At 38.2% G+C, this 16944-nt stretch overlaps 1 protein-coding gene across 2 annotated transcripts in view; it reads right to left on the reverse strand.

The window, feature by feature from the left end:
- LOC126184748 (cell cycle checkpoint protein RAD17) overlaps positions 1-16944 on the reverse strand; it is a 141864-nt gene continuing 124920 nt past the window's right edge. Inside the window, exons 12-14 of one of the 2 annotated variants that reach the window (XM_049927286.1) lie at positions 14909-15021; positions 3652-3697; positions 1-1371 (exon numbers count right to left, since the gene is read on the reverse strand). In XM_049927286.1, coding sequence (XP_049783243.1) covers positions 1167-1371; positions 3652-3697; positions 14909-15021 — 364 coding nt within the window. In that variant the 3' untranslated portion in view covers positions 1-1166. The remainder of the gene's footprint in view (positions 1372-3651; positions 3698-14908; positions 15022-16944) is intronic. The other variant, XM_049927287.1, reaches the window with a different exon arrangement.

Genomic DNA, 16944 nt, shown 5'->3' on the forward strand with positions numbered 1-16944 from the left:
GGATAAAAATAGGTCAGGTGTGGAAAGTCTTGCTGGAATGCACATAATTCAAGGAGTAAAAGTAACAAATCACTGAAAAGTAGAGGATTTGAGTCACAGAAAGGCACATAAACAAGAACATGACACACACACACACACACACACACACACACACACACACACACACACACACACACACACACATTTTGGAAGTTTGTATGTTTAAGCAATTTAGAGTAACCATTGCAAATAATTGCCAGTTTTGGTGACATTTCAACACAATTCTACACGATATATTTTTCTGTTAATTTTGTGTCTTCCTAGTAAAGATTACCATTGTTATCTATGATGAAAATATTGGTAATACTGTACATAAACAAATTCAGATATATGCTGTAAGGTGTAATATATAATTAGTTTTACAAGATACACACTTCATAACTGCAGTTTCTGTTTAAAACAAAAAACTACAAATTCTTTTCTGTATGTTATATCGGCATATTTTTAAGAACTCTGCGTAATTAAAGGCCAATTTTTAAATAAATAAAGTATATTGTTTAATGAACAGAATATAAACTGGATGTCAAAATTCCTACTTTACATCTCATATACACATATCACGACAGACTGACAGCCAGATCATATCACATACACCAAGATAGACTGACAATGTTAATATCATGGTTTTTAAATGGAAACATAAGTTATACTGATCAACTTGAATAAAAATAAAGAAGAATACTAGATAGACACCTGTGCAATGCTCAACCTGCCTCTTTTAATTGTGGGCAGACAGAAGTAAAAATAATTTTTATGTAATGATAGCATCAAAATGATGAAAAATAATAACATACGAATAGAAAGTACATGCTGATTCAGGTTTTTTAATAGCAAATACTAGTTCTAATCTGAGACTGAACTGTAGCTTATTCTTGATTCAGATGTCATATATAGAGTTGTTTCAATGCTGAGAATTTAATAGCATTTGTTTTAACGATCCGTCTCCACAACATGATGCAGTTTATCAGTTAACCATGGAATATATTAGTGGTTCCTGTACGTGTGACTATGCTACCTTTATTGAGCATTTTACATTATTACACTTCTTTCATACTTAGTAATACAGTTCTGCACTAAAAGGAGCGAGCCACTGAAATGAAAGGAAGGAGCCACTGAAATGCTGCAACTCAGTCTGAATGAACTTCTTCAATTATGACTTCATCTTCCTCTGCCTCTGGTTCTTCCAACTGTTTCCTTTCTGCTTCTGTATTGGTTACCAGAGAAAAATTTCTTGCATTCTGCATTTTGTGACCTGCACTGTCCATCCTCTGAACACTCTTGTAAGTATGTGGCAATTCATACTCATTCTTCCATTGCTCCATTTGTAGAACACTAAAAATGAATGAAAAATATGTTGTACACAATTGATATAATTTTGCAGCATACAAATAACTCTACATACTGCTACAATTAGGCCACTAATAGAATGTTACCAACAAAATCTATCACAGAAGCTCTCCTGCGAACCTTGCAGAACTAGCACTCCTGAAAGAAAGGATATTGCGGAGACATGGCTTAGCGACAGTCTGGAGGATGTTTCCAGAATGAGATTTTCACTCTGCAGCGGAGTGTGCACTGATATGAAATTTCCTGGCAGGTTAAAACTGTGTGCTGGACCGAGACTCGAACTCGGGACCTTTGCCTTTTGCGGGCAAGTGCTCGCAAAGGTCTGGAGTTCGAGTCTCAGTCCGGCACACAGTTTTAACCGCCCAGGAAATTTCATATCGTTGCACACTCCGCTGCAGAGTGAAAATCTCATTCAGGTATTATAATCTTTGAAGCCACAATGTGGCATCCCAGCAAACCAACATGACTTTTCATCTACTGACACGGAAGCGACTAGCTTTGTCTCCTAGTGCTCAGTGCAGTTGGTCTCCTAAGTTTAGCAAAGCGATTCACATGGCGAGTCACGACATATTAGGCGTCAAGCGAGGCACGTCCACTGTGGCCGTAGCCTAAGAGACATTGCTACAAGAATGCATATAGTAAAGCTCACAGAGAAAATACATTAATGTCATTTAAAGGCAATGGTAATTAGAACTTGTGATGAAGCAAGCTGGGATATTTTTATTTCTCCTCTTGTTCTGCCATCTGCCCACTTAAATTCATTTTTTCAATTTTAACTACTTACCATTAACATACGTGAGTATAATCAGCATTTCCATAAAAGAGAAAGGTTGGCCCTCACTTTTGAAGAATATAACACCAGATCTAATTTTGTGCTTAGTTTTATGTATGTAATTGATTTTCTAATTTATTTTGACTATTCCTAGTTAGTATCTTTCACTGCAGGGTGAAATCAGTAATTGTTTCGTAACTTAAATTATACTGTTGATGTATAAACAAATATAAATTCTGTACTAATTATAAACATTTGGGGGAACAACTTATTGTATTCTTAAAGGATCTATTTGGCTCTATTCGAAAATGTTAGCAAAGCCAGCCCTTAATTAATTCCAAAGAAATTAAAAATTTCATCAAAAGTATTGTTTACATAACTATATATGTTAATTTCATGATTTAAACAAATAATTCGGGTTAATCCTCGCAGTAGGAGAAACTGTTAAAAAGAACCAATTTTCGATGTATTCAGTTAATTTAATGAGTTGAGTTTTAATTGTAATTTCTGTAAATTTAACTTCAAACAATGTGCAAGTCCAGTACCTATTATTGTGAGGATATATAAGGGCACGGATTTTGGTCAAGAGACAGTCAGTCCAGTACCTTTCTATTTTTCAAGAACTGTGAACTTTCTGGTTAGGTTTTTACTGCTCATAGATGTTCAGTAGTAAACTATGGTAGCAGTATGTGGATGTTAGCCTGCAACCTATTAATGAGGCTTATCGAAAGTTAAACAATAGTGCACTGGCCATACAAATGTGTATATGGGGGGTTGTGAAAAATGAAAGTAAGCAACTGAGAAATGCAAATGTGCACCTGTTGGCTACATCATTTACAGTAGACAGTACTGCACTTCCACCCCATATTGTTTCAGCCAGTACATTGACACCGAGGACGATCAACGAAGAAATAAAGAAAACATCGTCACAAACTATAGCAGAAAACACACAAATGATACATCAGCTGCAGGTCTACAAATCATCTTTTAAAAAAAGAAAATGAACCATGGAAAATCCAGGTTGGAATAATGACAATATTATGAAAAGGATAGATTGCTACTCACCATATGATGGAGATGACTTCCAGACAGGCACAGCAAAAAGACAGCTAAACAAGTAAGCTTTCAGCCAAAGCCTCGTCTTAAATTAGACAACATACACACAGATATTCATGCAAACACAACTCACACACATGACCACTTTGACCTTGGCATCCAGAGACAGTGGTGATATGTTTGTGAGTTGCATTTGTGTGAATGTATGTGTGTACATTGTCTAATTCAGAAGAAGACATTTTGGCTGAAAGCTTACGTGTTTAGCAGTCTTTTTGTTGTGCCTGTCTGCAACTCAACAGCTCCACTATACGGTGAATAGCAATCTATCCTTTTCACAATACTGACTTTTAAAAAGAGACTTTCTTTAAAAATACAGCAGCACACAACGAACACTGACTGGACAAACAATTTTTCACACATTTGATAAGATTACTTACAAATGATGGTGATCATGTGTGTAGAATCCATGGCTACATTTTGGCACTGAAAAAAATAAAATAAAATAAAATAAAAACAAAGACATCATGAATGAACATATACTGCTGCAATTCAAATTGCTTTACACTGAACATCCAGAAGTCATTTACTAATATCATAGTGTGCACAAATCACAGAAAGGTGCCAAGCATATAAAAAGTTATGTGATCTATGGCTTCCCCAGTGTATTCCATACCCAAATCGCTGGATGGTGTCCGTCAGATCAATGATGGTCTCAGTGATGCAGAGAGATTAGGATTTTATGCCTACACTGACAAACATGCCTAAGGCTCACGTTATCAACACTGTTGAGCTTCACCACATGAAGTGACCAAGGAATTTGCTTTCACACTCTCAGAGGACATATCAATATTCATCTTACGAGCCGATAAGTTATCACAAAATGATACCTTATGAAACTGGTTCTGAAAGGTGCTCAAAAACAGGTTGCCATCCCATTCTGTTGAAGGGACTGTTTATGTACCTTTCCACACACCTAAGGGGCACACATTCCTAAGCAGTTTGCCATGGTGGGGTGTGCTGGAAGAGCCGCTGGTTGGTTCTAACATATTAACTTTTAGCTAACGACTACAGTAAATTTGAAATTATCTAATACCTCTTAATCGAGGAGGGTCTGGACTGGGAGGACCACGAGTGGCTCACAACCTTTGCTCGGCACCATACAGTGGCATGGGAAGACCGCTTCAATGGTGTGCTTGGCGGAAAAGAGGTGCCAAAATGGTCACGGATAGAATAGTCATAAATCAGCCTGGTAGTCTCGGTGTGCACTGCACTTCACAGCACTATTTGCACTGCACGGCACACAGTATTCCAATTGGGCGACCAGGCATCCAGAATTGGGCTTTGTACTCCTTTAGTCAGTAGCATCACCTCGAGAAGATGCAGCTCTGGAAGGCAGTGTGAAAAAAACGTGGTAGCACTCCTCTTATTGAATGGACCGCGACAGGACGATGGCTATGATGAGTGTGGCATAATAGTTCTGCAGTTCACGCATACCCCAGCAAAATGCGGCAGACGGCAATGCGGGCCACATGACATTGCGCGGGCAAGCTGCTAAGAGCACGACCGGGGATGTTGCCTTGTCGGAGTGAAACAAGAGACTGGTGGAGCAACAGTTCAGTGTGCCTAGCATCCAGAAAGTGTGGCCATCTAAGTTCTCCCTCTGGTGGAACACCACCGAGTGTGCTGGAGGGCTGGTTTCCAGTCTATGAGCCCGTCATCTGCTGCTACCATGGAGGCAAGGAAAGGAGGTGCCACAGTATCATCAACAACATAGTCTTAATTTTTCTGTTTCCATAAATGTGAAATTTTCCTAGTTAAATGTCTGCCCCATAAAATAAAACCACAGTTTATACCCTTCAAGGAGGTCGCACTAACTGTTAATCAAAAAACTTCTCTATCTAATGTGTTCATGTATTATCCACTTTTCCTATCTTTTATGTTAATATCTAAACTGTAACAGGTTTATATTTTAACATGTAGTAATGTCTGTTGCATACAGACGGATGTCATGCACCAGGCCACAGGTAGTCCATAGCTACCAATCCACGAGTACAAAATGTTTTGCCTCAATCAGTATTATTTTCAAGGCAGCCAGAGATGAGCCTTCAATGATTACACATGTAGGATGATGTAGAAAAACAGCCATGGTGGCAGCCATATACAGTTGGCAGCACTGGTGCACAGGGACCTTGAGCTGTAAACAATCTCACCATTCAGAATTATCAATTTGTGGAATGATCAAGAATACGCTTTTGCCATAAAAATGTTTTACAAAAACAATGATACCATGAAAAGTGCATAGAGGGACTCTCGACATTTTTCCAACTTGTGTGTCACAGTCAAGTTCTCTTGAAAATGCAAAAAAAGCTTTGATTAAAAATTGTGAAGAGAAAAAAGAAACTAATAGGATGACCAAGAAGTGCTTGCACTGCACACAACATCAAAGTTGTATGTGATTCAGTCTTACAGAGCCCACAATATTCAGTTTGTAAGCAAGTAGCTACAAGCGGAATGCCCCAAGATAGCATTTGCCGAATCCATTTTGATTTAAAATTGCATCCGTACAAACTGGAGATCATGAAACAACTGACCAAAAATGATTCACTGTTGTGATTAGCATTCTGTCAGAAATTATGACAAACATAAATTTTGGACAAGCTGCGGAGCTCCTCCTACATCTCCATCTACATCTAAATCTACATCCATACACCATAAGCCACCATAATAAGTATGGTGGGTGGCAGGCACCTTGTAGTGTTACTGGTCACTTCTTTTCTTTTTCCACTAGCAAAGAGAGTGAGAGAAAAACGGTTATCTATATGCCTCTGTATGAGCCCTAATTTTTCTGATCTTTGTTGTCCTTATGTAAAAGTATGTTGGTGGCAGTAGACTAATTCTGCAGTCAGTTTCAAATGCCGGGTCTCTAAATTTTCTCAATAGTTTTCCATGAAAAGAACAACATCTTCCCTCAAGGGATTCCCACTTGAGTTCATGAAACATCTTTCTGATACTCACATGTTGATTGAACGTACCAAGGCAGTCTGCCTTTGAATTGTTTCGATGACATCTTTTAATCCAACCTCGTGGGGATCCCAAACAATCGAGCAGTGCTCTAGAATGAGGCAAAGTAGTGTCCTATACACAATCTTGTTTACATATTGACCACACTCTCCTAAAATTCTCCCAATAAACTGAAGTCGACCATTCACCTTTCCCACTCAGTACAATGTTATACCTGGATATTTAATTGACATGACTGTGTCATGCAGTACACTGCTAACGTTGTATTCAAACATTACATCACTGTTTTTCCTACAACCTATTCCATAAGCTAAAACCTTCGTTCACAGTCTGCAATGGGGCAGTGCATCAAATGCTTTCTGGAAATCTAGGAATATGGAATCTGCCTGTTGCCCTTTGTCCACAGTTCATAGGTCATCATGTAAGGAGATGGTAAGCTGAGTTTTACATGAGCAATGCATTCTAAAACTGTGCTGGTTATTGGACAGAACCTTTTCCCTCTCAAGGAAATTTACTATATTTTATCTTATAATATGTTCAAGAATTCTGCAGCAAACTGATGGTCAAGCTATTGGACTGTAATTGTGAAGGTCTGTTCTTTTACCCTTCTTACATACAGGGGTCACCTGTGCTTTTTTCCAGTCACTTGCAATAAATGCAAGATAAGTAAGGAAGCTTCTCGATTCTTACGCAAAATGTACATTGGCAGCAGTACAATAATTCTGGATGTCAGATGAGGGCCATTTTCATTTCACAGGTTACGTGAATAAGCAGAACTACAGTTAGTGGGCAGACAGCAACCCTAATGAAGTTCATGAATGCTCTTTACAAGTCAGTAAGGTAACAGTATGGAGAGTAGTTTCATCACACGAAGTCATCAGATCTTACTTTTTCGAAAATAATGGGTGGATCACAGTGACGGTCACTTTGGTTTGGTAAGATCAGATGTTGCAACTTTTTGATGAACCTACAGTGAAAAATATTCCACAACTTCACATAACTTGATTTCAACGAGACGGTGTAACATCGCACACTCCAAGGTATTGAATTGCAGCTGTGTGGGAATGGTCCGGTAACCATGTCATTTCAAGATTTGTTGGCATTATCTGGCCCACAAGATTATTAAAATTGTCTATTTGTGATTTTTTCTTCTGGGGCTACCTTAAGAATCGGGTCTATGTGACTCAGCCAAGAACACTGGATGAATTGAAACAAAGAATTCAAGATGAAATTGTTTCGATGTCATCTTTTAATCCAACCTCGTGGGGATCCCAAACAATCGAGCAGTGCTCTAGAATGAGGCAAAGTAGTGTCCTATACACAAATTCAAATTCATGGTATCCCAGCTGCAATATTTCAGCACTCAATGAGGAACTCAAGAGCTGATTGGAAGAATGTATACACACAGGAAGATGCCATCTACAGAACATAATTCTCAAACACTGACAATTTTCATTACTGTCTCTTAGAAGACAAGTTTTAGTGGTTCAATTACTACCAATTTTTAGATGAATTTTTTCTATTTTTATTGGGTGTCTCAAAATCCCCATTTTTCTCTGTCACCCAACATAGTAACACAATTACTATGTTAACTGTTAATCAGTTTGCTCATCTGGTCAGTTAGCACCCAGATATAAGTCTGTACAGTTCTGTGTAAGTCAGCATATTTGATTGCAATCTCTTGCTAGGTAATTATTGATTACTGAGAGATGTAAGTTTCCTGATCTACGAAATGAAACATGAAAACTAAAGAACAGCTAGTCTGATGCTCATGCTATTGCAGATGATGATGATGATGATGCTGATGATGATGGCGATACTGACAACGACAACAGACTATATAAATCTGGAAATCCACTCCCATGATGATGTATGGCACTCATTTAACAAATACTTCAAATTTTTTTCAATTTGTGAATGACTGTTCACAGGTCTGTCAGCTTACAAGGTGACAACCGAATTTTGCAACCAAAGATTAATACTAGAACCACAGCAGGGTCACTTGTGACCCACTTCTTAATTCTTTTGTTTGTCACTCTTTTGCATTATTGCCTTCAGTGCTGAAATTCTGTGACTTTTTATGAAAAAAGGTAATTACCGGTTATACTTAATTTTAAATTTGTGGGAAAACCTTAAAAAAGGAATATGAAGATTCACCTAGAAACGCGGATGGGTCAGTTCTGACCCCTCTGCTGCAGCCTCTATAATAATTGCAGTTTTCATGTAGCTTCATGCTTAATGGTACATTGTGTTTGGTTAACAATCACAATACTCCATTCTATCTCATTGCCCGATGACAAAATTCTGAGACACATTGTAATGGGTTCAGATGATTAGACTATGAACACTGAAGAACTGAAAGCTTTTATAGCTGTATTGTATGTCCATGGTGCCACAGAAGTGAAGAGCTTTGAACTAGACACATTGTGGTCAATGAAGTTGGGAATTAATTTTGTGAAGTCAACAATGGCTTTTGACAGATCCAGAGAGATTATGCGTTATCTCAGATTTGACATTAGATCCATAATATCAGAACAACTGAAGAAGATAAGTTTGCTGTGGTATCAGAAATATGCTAAGACTTCATTGTGAACACACAATGTAGCTACTTACCGAATCCATATATAACAATCGACAAACGTCTGTTTCCTTCAAAGTTCCACTGCAGATTCACACAGTTCGTGGCCTCAAAACCAGACAAATATGGGCAAAAGCATTGCACAGAAGTAGATAAAGACTCCAAATATATTGTGAATGCTTTCCCTTATCTAGGAAAGGATGACACTAGGTCGAGTGATGAGCATCTTGGCGATAATGTTCTGAAAAAGTTGATGCAACCTTAACTCAATAAAGGGAGAACTGTCCCATGTGACGATTTTTTCACCTACTTGGCTCTCTCTCGGCAAATGCTACAAGTCTAGTAAGCATCATAAATCGATCTTGCAGGAAAATTCCAGTCTGTATCAAGAAGGCAAAAGAAGTGTTATACAGCACAGTATTGTTGAAGAAGAATGCTACCACACTGACAGTTTACCAGGGAAAGAGCAACAAAAATGTCCTGATTCTCAGCACTATGCATCCTTACATTAAAATTGAAGATGGTTTGAAAAAGAAGCCAGATACAGTTATGTTTTGTAACAGCTCTAAATATGGAGGGGACATGGTCGACCAAACAACTCACAAATACTCCATCAAAGCACCCTCGAGACCTAGGCCTGTTCACACATTTTACAACTTGCTGAATTTGGCTGGGATAAATGCCTGGGTATTGTACAATGCTTTAAATGAGAAAAAGTTGAAGCACAGTGATTTCATACTGCAGCAGGCGGAGGAGCTTGCTGAGAAGTATGCAGCAACCAGGAAGACTAGTACCTCTGTCACAGCCAAAGATGTTCTTGAAAGGCAAGAAAAGCGAACAAATTGCATTGTAAAGTCTAACTGTGAAGGAAACAAATCATTTGTAAAGTGTCCTACATGTAAGAAAACTCTCTGCAACAAATGTACATAAAAATAATAATGTTTGTGCTCATTATGTGATGGTAGCCAGTAAAGGCAACCAACAAATGTAGACTTTTTAAAATAATAAATGATAAATTGTGGAAAGCTATTTTATTTTTGTCGAGCCATTATAAAATTTCCAGCACTTCAAAGAATAGGTACAGCAGTAGTAACAACAAATTGCTGACACAAGATAATCAAAGGGAAAGATACACAGTCGCTAATGGTCCAGCTGCAATCCTAGGTACGTGCAAGTATCAGCTGTGTGAAATGAGCCTTGCACAGTTATTAATGATACGGATACAGAAATGCATACAATGAGACAGTATTTACACATTAAAGTATTGAATTTTTAGGTTATGCAGAAATAATATTTTACAGATCATGACAGGATTTCATTTTTGATATTGCTGTCACATTCTGACAAGCACTGTTGGAAAATTCAGTTAATATTTATTAAAACTTTCTTGAATTGACAAACCAAATATTCTTTTTCTGAGCTTATTATCCTTCCACACTAAAATACTGAAACGGAATAGACATTATTCTACTTCAAGTACCAGGCTTCCTTGCAATGTCAAAGGCTTAGTTAAACACATTTTCCATGCCAAGATCTTAGAAAAATATGCAACAGATCCATGTTAACAATGTTATGACAGTGGTGTAATTATATCTGTTTCTAGGTCAAATATGAATATATTTGTTATGTGTGCATGTAAGTACATAAGTTTCCACAGTGTGTCAATCAAATTATGTGATTTTTACACTACTTATGACGTGTCACATGACGTGGACTAGCAAAATAGATATCTGTAGTAACTTGTACTTGTTTTTAATACTGAAGTAAGTATCATGATAGGATTTGTCTTGGATGCTCAATATCTTAGTATTGAGCGTTCTTAGTACAATAGGTTGAGACGAGTACAGCTAAAAATTAAGGGAAATTGTTTCCAGAATGGATTTTCACTCTGCACCACAGTGTGTTATATTTCAAACTCCTTGGCAGATTAAAGCTGTGTGCCAGATAGAGATTTAAACCTGTGGCCTTTGTCTTTCGCAGGTAAGTGCTCCAGCTACCAAGCTATCCAAGCAAGACTCAACCTGCTATCACAGGTTTACTTCCACCAGTACATTATCTCCTACTTTCCAACCTTCACAGAAGTTGCCCTGCATACCATGCAGGACTGCACTACTGGAAGGATGGATCTTGTGGAGACACGACTTCACCAGAGCCTAGGCGATTGATTCCAGAATGAATTTTCAATCTGAACCAGAGTGTGCATCAATTTGAAAGTTTCGGGCATTCTCCTGATCTGCTCCAAGATTTAGGTTTTCTAATGGCAATTCTTTGTGTGGGTATGTGTGCATGTCATTCCTGTCTTCAAGAAGGGTTGCGCGACACATGGACAATTTATAGACTGTTACTGTGAAGAAATTTCCAAAAATTCTCCAAAATAATCTTAAAACTCTTTAAAAATTTGAAAATGAATGAAAATTCTTCAAGGACACATTAGCTGTATACAGAGTCCTTTATTAGGCAACACAACTGGTTCCACACTATTATAGGAGCATCTTCAGATAATAATTGCTTTTCACTTCATAAGGCTAGAGAGAATTTACAATGTGCCAATGTTCAAGTTGTAAACCAATTAACTGCATGATCATCAAATGGCTGAACGTGAAACTTATACACTGTCTGATGAATGTCAAGAGTGTCAAAACTCATGCTCCAACAAGTACCAGAGCAGTGTTATAACAGACTCATTGTCTAATAAGCTGACTCCTCATTAAATTTAGTCCTATTAAAACAGGAGTGCAGTAAGCACATACAAGATCTCTGCCAGGTAGATAAAGCCATAGATAATATAGATCAATAATAAAACTGGGCTAAGACTGTGGTAACTGAGCTATGAAAGTTTAACGTGGTCATCAGGTGACAGGTTCTTGTAGCAGGCTATTGAGAGTCCATCTTGTACTGTATCCATTACAATGGGCAGCTGTGACAGTCACATGGTAGAATAGATCATTGAGAAGTACTAACACAAACTCATGAATTGGTTTACAACTTGAACGTTGGGATGTCATACACTCTCTCTAGCCTTATGATGTGAAAAGCGATTATCAACTGAAGATGCACCTACAAACTGTGAAACCGGTTGTGCTGCACAATGAAGAAACCTGTATATACCTAAAGTGGCCTTGAAGAATTTTCATTCATTTTCAAAAAAATTTTAAAGAATTTTTGGAAATTTCTTTACAGTTAAAAACATAAAATCTAATCTAAGGTTGCCTAACTACAAAATAGTCTGGCATAATTACAGGCTTATATTGTTGACATCATGTGTTATGCTCAGGCACTGTGGCATTTTGGAGAACAAAAATCACCTCTATAAAAATCAGCATGGAGTCAGCAAATGGAGATCCTGCAAAACTCAGACTGCTCTATTCATCGATCAAAACCATGGCACAGTAGACATCAGCGCTCAGGTTGATGCCCTGTTCCTTGACTTCAGGAAGGCATTTAATACAGTTATGAAAGAAGAAGAAGAAGAAGTAGGAAAGATTCAAGCTTACCAAGTCTGCTCCAGATTTGCGACTGGATTCAAGACTTACTTGTAGACAGAATTCAACATGTTGCTCTTAAAGGAACAAAATCAACAGATGTAAGGGTAACTTTGCAAGTACCCCAACAAAGTTTGATGGTACCATTGCTGTTCACAACATATGTAAATCATAGAGTACAATGCGTCAGAAGCTCTTTAAGGCTGATGATAATGATGATGTCATGTGACTAGGGCCACCGTTCACCGGGTGCAAATCTTTCGATTTGATACCACTTCAGCGACTTGCGCATCGATGGGGATGAAATGATGATGATGATTAGGACAACACAACACCCAGTCCCTGAGTGGAGAAAATCTCCGACGCAGCCGTGAATCAAACCCGGGCCCTTAGGATTGACATTCTGTCGCACTGACCACTTTTTAAGGCTGTTCGCAGATAATGCAGTTGCCTGTGAGAAGATAGCAATGCCAAAAAACAGTAATGATTTGCAGGACCTACAGAGGTTTGATAAATGGTGCAGGGACTGGCAGTTGATCCTGAATGTAAATAAATGTACGATATTGCACATATACAGGAAAAGAAATCCACTTCTACACAACTACATTATTGATGAGAAATTGCTGGAAACAGTAATTACTGTAAAATATCTAGGACCTTAAGTGGAATGAATACATAAAACCAATAATAAAAGCAAATGCCACACAGATTCGTAGGAAGAATCTTAAGGAAATTTAATTCATCGACTACAGAAGTGGATTACAAGGCACTTGTTTGTCTAATTCTTGGGCATTGTTCACCAATCTGGGACCTTTGCCAGGTAATACTGCTAGAAGAGATAAGAAGATGTGGTGTCACCGCCAGACACCACACTTGCTAGGTTGTAGCCTTTAAATCGGCCGCGGTCCGTTAGTATACGTCGGACCCACGTATCGTCACCATCAGTGATTGCAGACCAAGTGCCACCACATGGCAGGTCTAGTCTAGAGAGATTCCCTAGCACTCGCCCCAGTGGTACAGCCGACTTTGCTAGCGATGGGTCACTGTCTACATACGCTCTCATTTGCAGAGACGACAGTTTAGCATAGCCTTCAGCTACGTCATTTGCTACAACCTAGCAAGGCGCCATATTCAGTTACTATGAATGTATTCTGGACAGATAATATTGTGAATTGTGTACCGTCAAGAGCGACATTCATCATTAATGGATTAAAGTTAAGTATCAAACTAATTATGCCCGCTTTCTGAATCCTAATTCCTTGTCATGTTCCAGACCTTGCGTCAGTATAGTCCTTCCCTCCTCACGCCAGCCTGCACGAGCTAAAACGCGTGTATTTCGGCCTCCACTAGTAACACGGTGTTGGCTCTTCTGCCACAACAGAAGATGCAGCAGATAGCAACACATTTCATCACGGGATCATTTAGTCAGTGCAAGAATATTACAGAGAGTCTCAACAAACTTCAGTAGCAAACACTACAAGAGAGGTGTTGGCCATCACGGAGAGCTTTATTACTGAAACTTCGAGATGGCACTTTCTGGGAAGAGTCGGACAACATATTACTTTCCCCACATATACCTCACGAAATGATCATCTGAAAACTGTATCACGAACAAAGAATGAGTACATCTTAAAAATAAGGTGCCTTGGCTGTTGGTGAAACATTTGCCACCTTCTAGGTGTTTCAATCATTATGATAAAACTCACAGAATACCACAGAAATCTTTCAATTGAAATTTGCATTTGTAAAATGTGACATATCACTCAAATATGACAGGAGTTCATACAGTACGGAATGAGGAAACTGACTGAGTGCTCATTGCCTAGCTGGGCAGCTGCCTACTGTGCATCCCTGGCCCAAAGGCCATCAATGCTGTCATGGACTATAGTGGACTTAATGTGGACAGAGTTGTGGATGGAGTCATCAGAGAGATGGAGGTCAACACCCAGGAAGGTGGTGCATTGGGTTGGGGAGGATGAGGTGAAGTGGATGGGAGAACAGGTGTTGAGGTTGTGAAGGAAACCAGACTACAGGTTAGGAGTTTTGGGAGAACAGGAAGGTCTCCTCTAGATAGCCCATAAACAGGTTGGCAATGAGGGTGCCACGTGAGTGTCCATTGCGGTGTTGCAGACTCATTTCTAAACCTTCCTTTCAAAGGAGAAGTAGTTATTGGGTATATACGGAATGAGGTGGTAGTTTTGGAATCTACAGGACGTCAGGAGAGGTAGTGTTTGATAGCGGCAAGGCCATGGGCACTAGGGATGTTAGTGTAGAGCGCATCAACAGTGACATGTAGGGATCCAGGAGGTAAAAGGGTGAGAATGATGGAAAGTCGGTGAAGGAAGTGGTTAGTATTTTTGATGTGGAAGGCTAGGTTTCAGGCAATTGGTTAGATGTGTTGGTCAATAGTAGCGAAATTACTTCAGTGGGAACACAAGAGCCAGCTACAATGGCATGTCCATGATTGTCGGGTTTGTGTATTTTGGGGAGCATGTAGAAGGTGGGTGCGCAGGTAAAAATCATCATTATGTTACTATCTAATAACATTTTTTACCCCCGCCCCCCCACCCACACACACACACATATTCACATTCTCTTTAACTGTAAACTTACCTTTCATAGAACAATACTGAAAAAATGTCATCATGTACGGGATAATTTCAGTACACAGTATCACCTCAGACAGATTTGCAAACAAGAGTTGAGTTTTCCGTATATTCCAAAGCCTGAAAAAAGTACAAATGATCACAAAAAATATTAAGAGAAACTTTATTTCTATGCGAAAATCAATGGACTTTTTACTACATATGGTAATAACTTTCCGAGAAATAACTTAAGAAACCAAGCTTATAGTTCAACATTCAATTAATCACAAGGCCACTCTAGACCCCCAGTTTCCGAGAAAATCCATGTTAAAGTTTTAAGTGTACATCTTATATCAATAATGTTAATTATGTTCCCAACAAGCGAGTGCAGTTCATGTGCTAAGGCTCATGACTACCACATTGTCAGTAAGGATTCAAACCCTTTACTTATTTATTTATTTATATCAATTTCATCATACAGAGTATCATTTAATGGTACGTCATTAAAATTTATTAAAAATTGGTCATTTTCACTGTAGTAATTTCATTAATAAATCAATAATTACAGCACACTTTCTTCAAATGTGTGTTCCATTTGTGATTCCTAGTAAAACTCCATATATTTAGAAAGCTCCAAAAATATCTCAATGATGGACAATGTATTAGCAACCATGGAAGGATTCCAGATACAGACGAAAGTACTCACCCCTAATTTTGATCTTTCTTACGTAATTAATACTGATAATATCAGTTGCTAGTAGAAATTCACATACAATAGATACCTTGTGGAACATGAAGTGAACACTGATTTGAACAAAATTAATGATCCCTTCACAGTATAATATAACTGCACCAGGAAATATATTTCCTTACATTTTCTTATGTATGCAAGAACCATCAGGAAAATTTATTCAGATTGTTCAAAAATGAGTTGACTAGTTGACTCAAAAATTTACTAAAACAGTCAGGGAAGTTCATGAAAGAGCTTTCCATGAAGAGTTTTTAACATCCGTCATTCTTCCGTACATGTGACGTGAGAAATTTCCTTACATCATTGACATGTGGAGAGGGCAGAGTGATCAGACAGTTTGTGATCAAATTTTTATGGATGAATTGTATGTATGCACCTGTACCATAAATATTATCCCACCCAAATGTACTCCACTTTGGCAACACTGTGGTGTTTATTTTTACAGACAGATTAAAATTTTCACAAAAAAAGGGAAAAAAGAAAGAAATTCAAAATGCTCCTGACTTACTAAAGCGTCATAGAATACAAATATGTTCTTAAATTCTGCATCAATTTAGTGCACCTGCTTTCATAGGAATGGTCAGATAGGCATGGTTTGCATCACAGCTGATCGGAGAGGTACTATTTTTGAGTTTAAACAAACTGTGTCTTCTAGTATTGCTTCTGAAAAATCCATGGGCCTGCAAGTTGCTTCTGTGACAAATACCAACCAGAATTCTGTTCTAGCACAGCAAGCGATGAAAGCGATAGTGAGTAAGACAACTCTGTACTCTATTCTATAACAAACAGAACATACATTTTACGAATGTCAGCTGCAATTACTGATTTATTAACGAAACTATTATGGTGAAAATGACTATTTTTTAATAACTTTGGATGAAAAATACCATTTAATGACAATCTGCTGAATGAAATAAAATGAATAAAAAATGAATGAATAAATAAATAAATAAAGTACACAGGCAGGATTTGAAGCCACGTCACCAGCATGGTGGTCATAAACTTTAACTGCTGCACTATGATCACTTGCTTGAAACATTACTGAAGTTACAGATACAGGAGGTACATTTAAAACTTCAGCATCAATTTCCTGAGTAACTAGAGCCATCACACAAAAAGCTGTTAGCCAGGTACCCAGGACATGTCTCTCTAGGACATACCTAAGACTCATCAAAATTCGTGATTAAAAACTCTGATGGTCTCCTTGTCAGACTATATAAAGTATGTCACAGTCACCATATTGCCCGGTTGCAAACAGAATCATTGTAACAGATAAACACAATGAGAGAAAAAATTTGTTTGCAAAACTAATG

Source organism: Schistocerca cancellata, chromosome 4 (assembly GCF_023864275.1).
Source record: "Schistocerca cancellata isolate TAMUIC-IGC-003103 chromosome 4, iqSchCanc2.1, whole genome shotgun sequence".
NCBI lineage: Eukaryota > Metazoa > Arthropoda > Insecta > Orthoptera > Acrididae > Schistocerca > Schistocerca cancellata.